This window comes from Macaca mulatta, chromosome 20 (genome assembly GCF_049350105.2).
Source record: "Macaca mulatta isolate MMU2019108-1 chromosome 20, T2T-MMU8v2.0, whole genome shotgun sequence".
NCBI lineage: Eukaryota > Metazoa > Chordata > Mammalia > Primates > Cercopithecidae > Macaca > Macaca mulatta.
Window position 1 is genome coordinate 51,977,009 of NC_133425.1, and position 9,261 is coordinate 51,986,269.

A 9,261-nucleotide genomic window follows, 5' to 3' on the forward strand; every position below is an offset into this window, starting at 1 on the left:
TTTCTGGAAGAGAGAAGCAGGTAACAGGGAGAGAGCGAGAGATCTACTTTTCACTGCATATCACTTCTGTACCCCTTAACTTTTTTTTTTTTTTTTAATTTTAGACGGAGTTTCACTGTGTCGTCCAGGCTGGACGGCAGTGGCGCGATCTCGGCTCACTGCAACTTCCACCTCCCAGGTTCAAGCAATTCTCCTGCCTCAGCTTCCCAAGTAGCTGGGATTACCGGCACCTGTTACCATGCCTGGCTAATTTTTGTATTTTTAGTAGAGATGGGTTTCCCCATGTTGGCCAGGCTGGTCTCTATCTCCTGACCTCAGGTGATCCTCCCGCCTCGGCCTCCCAAAGTGCTGGGATTACAGGCGTGAGCCACCATGCCGGGCCTGTACCCCTTAACTTTTGTACCCTGAGCATGCATTATCTATTTTTTTAAAATTTTTTTAAAGTTTAGAATCTACTAAACTAACCTGACTAGTTCTACAATTCCACATTATTTTTCTCACCATATGAGTAACAAACCAAAACAAGTTTGCCTGTTACAGCACAATATTTCAACTATGGCTGGGCGTGGTGGCTCATGCTTGTAATCTCAGCACTTTGGGAGGCCAAGGTGGGTGGATCACCTGAGGTCAGCAGTTCAAGACCAGCCTGGCCAACATGGTGAAACCCTGTCTCTACTAAAAATAGAAAAAATTAGCTGGGCATGGTGGCGCACTCCTGTAATCTCAGCTACTTGGGTGGCTGAGGCAGGAGAATCGCTTGAACCCAGGAGTCGGAGGTTGCAGTGAGCCGAGATCATGCCATTGCACTCTAGCCTAGGTAACAAAGAAAGACTCTTGTCTCAAAAAAAAAAAAAAAATTCAACTATATTAAAACACTTCAGAATGTTTCTCATAGCTATAGTGCTGTCAAAGCTTCAAATCATTTTTTAAAAATTCACCAAATGCCTTTTTTTTTTCCAGTCTACACAAAATAAAAACAAGTTTTACTTGTCCCTGTTTAGAGTGTAGCAGGTCAGGCAGCAGTGATCCCAGCAACTCTGACTTACTCAAGGCTCAAAATTAATTCCCTTCACTCCAAGGCCCAGGAGGAAAATGTCCCCTCCAGAATGGTTCTTACTCTTCCACTGGAGAAAACAGAAACTAAATTATAAAATAGTTAGGCCTGACTGTGAGGAAAAGAGAGGAAGGTGCATTTATCACCATGTAACCCTACAGGTGTTTTTGACCCTGTAAAATGTTGGCCACCAATGGGGGCTTATTTATGAGCTTGCAAAGACACGGGATTAAACTACCAGGAACTGTTTCCAAGACACGGTCAACCTGGATATTTTTTAAGACACCTGCCTACACCAGCACCACTCCCCCACACCCCCTACCATTTGGTGGTTTCCTCCCTTTAAGGACAATCCACGTACTGTTACCTCTCTGCAGGCTCCCAGAGACAAACACATTATACAAACATGCACACACTCCCCCCCTCATCACATAGATGATGACTGTGTTCCTCCTTTAACAATACTAGGGAAATAGATGACAGTCCACATGCAAAGCACACCTAGGAGGTGATCAAATAGTAGTCCCCTTCTCCCTTACCCAGAAGGCATTCCTTTTATTTTTAATTTATCTAGGCTCACATCCAATTATTCACAAGTTTAGTGTTTTTTCCTTCAGCTGCCCCAACACTTCTGGAGCTAACATTTTTTCCTCATATACCTTGAAATAGTCAACTCATAGAGACTCATACCTAGGAAGTCACTTTCAGCTCTTTTGTTTTTTTTTTTTCTTGTAGAGCAGGGGATCTCACTATGTTGCCCAGACTCCTGGGCAGCTCCTGGGCAACTCCTGACCTCAAGCAATCCCCCCACCTCCTGCCTCAGCCTCCACCTCCCAAACTGCTGAGACTGCTGGTGTCAGCCACTGAACCCAGCCCTTAAGTGTTATAATAATATGAAAATAGGCTCTTTAAAATAGGAGTCAGCCAATTTTTCTCTAACGTACTCTCAGACAGTGAATATTTTAGGCTCTGGAACTTCCTTAATTTATTTAATTTGTTTTACAACCCTTTAAAAATATAAAAAACATTCTTAGCTGTTAAGACAAAAATAGGCCTAGTCAAATAGGCCGCGAGTTTGCCAATCCCTGTTCTAAATGGTCAATTCACTTTTATCCACTTTTATTTGTAGTTATTTTTCCCTTTGAGAGTTCTATTTAAATGATATTATTTGCACAATTAATCAGAACCTTGACACTAGTTTCATATTTCTATCTCTCCATTTGCATATCTTGCTCTTAGAATTTTAGAAGCAGATATTTAAGAAAGCAGAAAAGGGAACTAATAAAAGTAATGAGTAAGAATTAAAAAATGAAAAAGCCAAAACACCTGAACAATCCAAAACCATGCTAGAAGGGACCAAGAGGGAGCTGAATAGAAGCATTATCTGAGCAATGTAAAATAGCCCAGAAATGAGTAACAAAATAAAAACTCATCTGAAATCAAACTTTAGGGTGGAAGTTTTAGAAAGACAAGGGGAAACAAAAGGTCAGGTCAAACCCACATATCTGTTAGTGTAAAAACCCAGAAGCCTCCTCCCAAATCCGTTCTCAATGTCATGTATGAGGGCCACCTGGAGAGGCCCCCTTGGGAGGAGGAAGTTATAGGTCACTAGATCTCCCGTCCTCTTCCCACTCTACATAACTCTATCTTCCACACTGCTCCCAGACTATCTTCTGAAAGAAATCATGACAGCACCCCTATTCCTCCATGCCCCACCCCCACTTAAGCCCCAATACTGTCCACACTTGGTAGAGCAAGCAAGGTCAAGGTTACATGACACCATACTCCAGCCTCTTCCTAGGTTAGTTTTTCAACCACTAGTGTCCCTCAGATCACCTAGGGCATTCATTAAAATGAAGATTCCAAGGCTCCACCCTTCTCTCTGAAATGGATCCCCAGGGAAACTACACTTTACAAGTACCCCAGATGACCACATACCAGGCTGCCAGAGGTCCACACTTTGAGAAAGAAACCTTCAAAGGGGTTGCTCACCTCCTCCTCTCACAGCAGAGGCACCTGCCCCACCTCCTTCACCCCCCAGTCTCCTCTTCACCTTCTCAACCTCCCTCTTAAACCAGAAGATTCAACAGATTTTTTATTTAACAGCCCAGCTTCCAGACCACCCTGCCTGTGCCCAGCACTGTCCTCCCCCAGCCAGACCGAGCTCCACATGCTGGTTTCTTTATCTGGAATACCCATTGCTGCTGGTTGAGACCCTTCCCACCTTCCAAGATGGTTCAAACACCACCTTCCACGAACCCTTCCCTAGGCACAATTCCTTTCTTTTTCCTCCAAACTCTGCTGCATTTTATTTATCTATTATCACCTGTAAAATTGTGCCATATTACTGAGGGTAGGGGAAAGTGTTGTTCACAGATATGCCCTCCAGAGTGCCCAAAATAACACCTTCAAAAGGTTTTAAATTGAGTTTGTTCATGAAAAACCTCCTGTGATGCTATCAGACCGATATTATTCTAAACTGTGCTCCACAAAGATAAGTTTTAGGAACTGCAATATGTTAAACAATATCTAGCAGGACTTGCACTGGCAGAAGGATCAGTCTTTGTTTTGTCTTACTTGGCCTTGGCAGGCAGTGTTTGTGAAAAAGTTGAATCCGAATTCAACAGAACTAGGGGAGGATCCAGTTGACAAAGGCACCACCACATAGGGTATTCACTCAACAATCTTATCTGTCCCACCACTGGGGAAGGCTTTTGAGATTGTCACTTCTACTCAGCTGCTAAAGCAGAAACTACATAAACACTGAGTGATGAGACAAACTCACAGTGAGCACATGGAGGCTCTGAGAAACCAAAGCAGGCCAAAATAAACACGTGGAAATAAACACCCAGAGGAAAGATGGAGGAAAAACAGCACTAGGATCAACTGAGAAATGAAAATATCATCAGCAGAGAGTAAGAAGTGATAAACTTGCCAGAGGTAAGACCTCTACTGAAAATGCTGGAAGAAAAGGAAATTTCCTAAAAAGTAATCATCATCACAGAAAAATCAACAGCCTTTTATGTAATGTTTTCTGAAGAGGTATTAACCTTAGAATCTGAACATGGCTTTTATCAAAAGAAAGTCCTGCGGGGGAAAATCCATTAAATAATGCCAAGGTTGTTATATAAATAAAATAAGGGTTCCTTCTCAAAGGCTTATTTATATCTCAGACTTAAAAAATATCAAAGACTACATTATAATCTTAACATATGGCAAAAACACTCTCTATATCACTTTAAGTTGTTTACCTGCAACTCAAATGCAAAATCAGATTTGAAATTAAGCAAGAGATGTGGGTGAGTTCTTTCTCTTCTCCCTTCTTTGGGTCTGTAAAGTTCAGTTTTACACAGCAGTAGACAAACAGGAACTTCACCCTTCACTGCCTTCTACTGAACTCTCCATCAGAAGGACCAGGAGACTTAATCCACAGCCCACAGAGTCCATAAATCCCACCGCTTCCTGATGAAGCACAGTGGGACTAATTATAACAAATGAGTTGCATATCATCCTGTCAACTTGGAATATTAATCTCTCAGTCATTTACAGCCTACTTTCAACCCCAAATGGGAACTTGGAAGGAGACAAAATCCAAGAAGCCATATTAAATCCAAGTGAGACTTTAAATCCTGGAGAAACTTTTCTGATCACTGTGGGATTTACGTAAGTATTCAAGGCCAAGGTGAAAGCAAAATTCTGTAGCCAAAATATCATTGATCTGCTCAGTCTGAAATTATCTATTCTAATGAAGGAAACCAGCATGTGTGCCTTATCAATGCTGCTTATCTCGCGGGGGCAGACAACCTGGAAACTGCGTTAGAATAGATCCTCAAATAAGAAACATTCAGTTAACATGATGGGCTGCCTCTTGACACTGCGAATGTTTTGCTGTGTTCATACATCAAAGGAAAACTGTCATGAATCATCAGGTAAAGGCAGCAGAAAAGGAAGCACAGTTTGCCTGGTGTTTGTTTCATTAAACAGCTCCCAAAGGGGACAATCGAATACTAACCGGCAAAAAAGTTGTAGGAGACGCCTCTCTCCAACTGGAATGTCCAAAGACATCCAAGTGCTGAAAATTCCCCCATACTCAACGTCTGAATTCTCCCCTCTGCCCTCTCCTTTTCGTCGGAAGAAAACCCGCTAACAACAATCCCATGCTTGACCAAGTGGGAAAAGCTTTCAACTTCCCTCTACTTTGTCCAACCCTAGGGATAACGCACTCCCAGATCCCGACCTCCCCTTGAACCTGCCCTCTGAGATCTTAGTCTAGTTTCTCCCGAGGGTCCCCAGCCCCTTCCTCCCCACTGCCCTTTAACCCCTTCTCCTGCCCTGGGCCCCGTCCGCACCCCCACGCAGACCCTCGCCCGCCGCCTCCCCGACTCCCTTCCCGGAGCCCCCAACGCTGCCCTGCCCCTCGGGGCCTCCTCCTCGCAACTCCACATGATGTTCCTCCCGCCCGCGGTTCCCCCCCGCTGCCCCCCAGCGCCTCACCACTCTACCTAGGCAGCGCTCCCGCAGGCAAGGCCGCGCCCCCCAGGCGCTTGCCCTCCGGGGTCCCTGGCGCAGGGGCCCCTTGGCCCACCACGCCCCCCGCGGATAAAGGGTGACGCAGCGGACCCCGTCCCTGCCCCGCGGGCCCGGTCGCCTCGCTCACCCACACGAAGAGGCTATCTGAGAGCAGGTACTGGGCCACGTCGCGGGCCCGTGGTCCCCCCGCGCTCGGCCGGGCGGGCGCCGGCGGCTCGGGTTGCAGCGAGGCCGTTAGCTGGTCCGGCTCGCCCGGGCCGACCTCAGGCTGGCTGAGCGCGCGGTAGGCGCTGATTATGGTGCCCAGCAGGGCCAGGCCGCTGAGGCCCGTGTAGGTGCGGAGGCTGGGCCAGGGGAAGCGCTCGAGGAAGAGCAGCGGCATGGCGGCAGCGGCGACCTCCGGTCTCCGGGCCTCCCCGCGCTGCGGCCGGGCCCCTGCCGCGGTCTCGCGAACGGCGCCCACGGGCTCTGGCGTCGCTGTCGCTGCCGCTGCCGCTGCCGCCGCCGCCGCTGCCGCCACGCCGGGCCGGGCCGGGCCGCTCCTGGCTGCTGGCGCCGCTCCGCCCCGCGCTGCTCCCGCTGCTGCCCCTGCCGGCGCGGAAGAGCCTCGGCGGGCTCCGGGCAGGCCACCGCCCCCAGCGGGACGCGGGCGGGACGGGCGCAGGGGCGCGGCCTTCGTCCCCCGCCCCCAGCGGTCGCGCCGCCGCCTAGCGGGCGTAGGCCCAGGCCTCAGGCCCCGGGGGCCGGCACCCAGCATCATCCGCTGCCCGCACCACGGCTCGGCTGGGCCCACGGACACAGAGGGCACCTGCTCCGGCCGCGGCGCGGGCGTCACTCGGGCCCGCAGGCGCTGACGGGCGGGCCGGGCCTCAGGGCGCGGGGGACCCTGGCCACCAGGCCGCTGCCCACTTAACCCCCACCATTAACCCTCTGAAGCTAGTTACCCCCAAGCACTCCTAGGGGCCGAGCAGCTTCCCTGGTGCCCAAAACCCCAGAAGAAAAAATATTAACAGTCTTTCAAGTTTCTGCTGTTTACTAGTAGCCTCCAGCAGAAACTAAAAAATGAACCTGATTTAGCGGGAAATAAAAATGTGTTCCCTCATACACCAGAAGTGAGAATGTCAAATGGTGCGGCTGTCTTGGAAAATAATCTGCCCTTTCCTTAAAGTCAAACAAGAGTGACCATTTGACCCAGTAATTCCAGTCCTCTAAGAAAAGTGGAAACATACCTCCACACAAAACTTGTACACAAATGTTGATACCATTCTAACAACCAAAAGATGGAAACAACGCTAATGTCCATCAAGTGATGAGTAGATAAATGTGATATATCCATACAATGTACTATTCGGTCATAAAAATGAACTACTGATACATGCTACAATAGGGATGAACCTTAAACACGTGCTAAGTCAAAGAAGACAGCCACAAAGGTCCACGTGTTGTGTGATTCCATTGATATGAAATGTCCACAATAGGCAAGTACATATACAGACCCAGAAAGTTGATTAATGGTTGCTTAGGGATGGGAGGAAGAGGGAAGGTAGGGGGTGATAAAGGGCACAGGTTTCTTTTAAGAGACAGGGTCTGTGGCCCAGGCTGGAGTACGTACAGTGGCAGGAGCATGGCTCACTGCATCCTCCACCTTCTGGGCTCAAGAAATCTTCCTGCTTCAGTCTCTCCAGTAGATGGGATTATAGGCATATGCCACCACACGTGGCTAATCCTTAATTTTTGGTAGAGACAGCGTCTTGCTATATTGTCCAGACCTGTCTGTGGCTCCTGAGCCCAAGTGATCCTCCCACCGCGGCTTCGGAAAGTGCAGGGATTACAGGCGTGAGTCACTGGCTGGGACAGGTTTGTTTTCAAAGTGATGAAAATGTAAAATTGAGGTGATGATTGCACAACTCTGAAAAATCATTGAATTGTACACTTTAAATAGTTCTATCTCAATATGTGAATTGTATCTCAATAAGCTGTTACCAAAGGGAAAAAAATGTTACCTTGGGAGTTTTATTCCTTTTGCATCCCCAAGGCCTGTAATACTTCCCAGCCCAGAGTAGGTGCTCTGTAAATATTTGTAGGATTTTCCAAACTTTCTAAAGAAAAGGACCAAATTATCTTTCAAAGTCTTTCTTCATGCCTAATATTCTAAAAGTCTATTAACTATAAAACAAAAGATCTCTCAGGCTTACCATTCCACTTTGGAAATTTTAGAAACATCTTGTTAAAGGGTCTTTGATGAACGTTTAGTTTTACCGGGACAAGGAGAGGTCTTACCTTTGTACACGTGCATTTTTTTAAAACAAGGTCTATATGAATACTAGACTTGAGTTCACTTTGGTTTTTTTCCCACAGCCATGCAATTAAAATGCTACACTTTAAACTTTATCAGTAAAACAAAGGAAAACTTTATTTTGAAAAAATATTGTAATTTTCAGGGAAGTGTTCTACTTTACAGGTCAAGATCTGGGCCATCATAACTTTTAAACCACTAACTGGTAATCTTTATTCAATCCTAGCCACAGTAGTTCTAAACTATCACAAACCAAATTTGTCCTGTCACCCTTACAAACAGGCTGCTCTTAATAGATCTGCCCTTATTAAACTTTTAGAAGCTTGGACTTTCTGAAACTTCACATGAACAGGGGAAGTTAACCCAACTATAAAAGCTTATTTTTTGTTTGCATTTTTAAAGAATGTAAACGGTTTGTGTTTGGATCTTTTACTAGAATTAGTAATTTTTCTACCATTACTTTTTCCTTTCCCACTCCAAGAAGGTACTTTGCACACCCTTGTCTCAAGGAAGGACATTTTGGCAATAACCAAACAAGTCTTCTTAAGTCTTAACCAATACTTCTAGTTCTTGGTAACTGCATCTTACTCCATGAGAGGACCAGGGGAGGAGGCAGGACCCAAAAGGGATGAATGCTTAATGTGCCTGGGGAGACTGAATCAACATACAGGCTACCTGTCAGCTGTGTCCCAAGCCCCAAGTGTGGCAGACTGATGACAGCATCAGACTTTGAGAGGCTGGTCCTGCTTGGACAAGAATCAGTAGAGTCCATGATGAAAGCTCGAGCTTCCTCGTCACCACCACCTTCATTTCAGAATACCACTATGCCTTCTAGATTTGAGACTTCAAATAGCTCCTTCATTTCCATTATGACTGATAGACTGAATTTCCTGCCATCTTTGTGGGATGGTGGTTCTGACTTGGTTTGATTTAAAGGGAATAAAATAATTATTTCAGGCAAATCAGTTTGTGTGGACTAAGATTCATACCTAGATACAATGCTATTTTCATTTTTAAAATATCTGAAGTCCTTTCATATTCATGACCTCATTCACCATCATGTGAGACTGGTTGAGTGGCTTTGTTGTTGCTTAAGATTCTCAAAATCCTAGAAGCTGAACTTCACTATCTAATCCAGTAGCTTTAAATGTATTCCCATGGCATGCTAGTGTTTCATCAGCTGGACCAATATGTTCCACAGCTAAATCTAGCAGAGAGAAAAATAACCAACTCTTCAAGTTTTTAGAGGAAAAACTAAATTAATGGATACATTGCTATTTGTAGCTTTTCTTTCATATTTATTTATTTATTTATTTATTTTTTTTTTTTTGAGATGGAGTCTCGCTCTGTCGCCCGGGCTGGAGTGCAGTGGCCGGATCTC

At 46.0% G+C, this 9,261-nt stretch overlaps 1 protein-coding gene across 3 annotated transcripts in view; it reads right to left on the minus strand.

Moving 5' to 3' along the window:
* Nucleotides 1-6,187, minus strand: part of AMFR (autocrine motility factor receptor) — a 58,137-nt gene extending 51,950 nt beyond the window's left edge. For 2 of the 3 annotated variants that reach the window (XM_028841320.2, XM_077986060.1), the window contains exon 1: nt 5,712-6,187. In XM_028841320.2, coding sequence (XP_028697153.1) covers nt 5,712-5,966 — 255 coding nt within the window. In that variant the 5' untranslated portion in view covers nt 5,967-6,187. Of the gene's footprint in view, nt 1-5,548; nt 5,629-5,711 lie in introns of those variants that run through there. The other variant, XM_077986061.1, reaches the window with a different exon arrangement.
* Nucleotides 6,188-9,261: the final 3,074 nt, after the last annotated feature.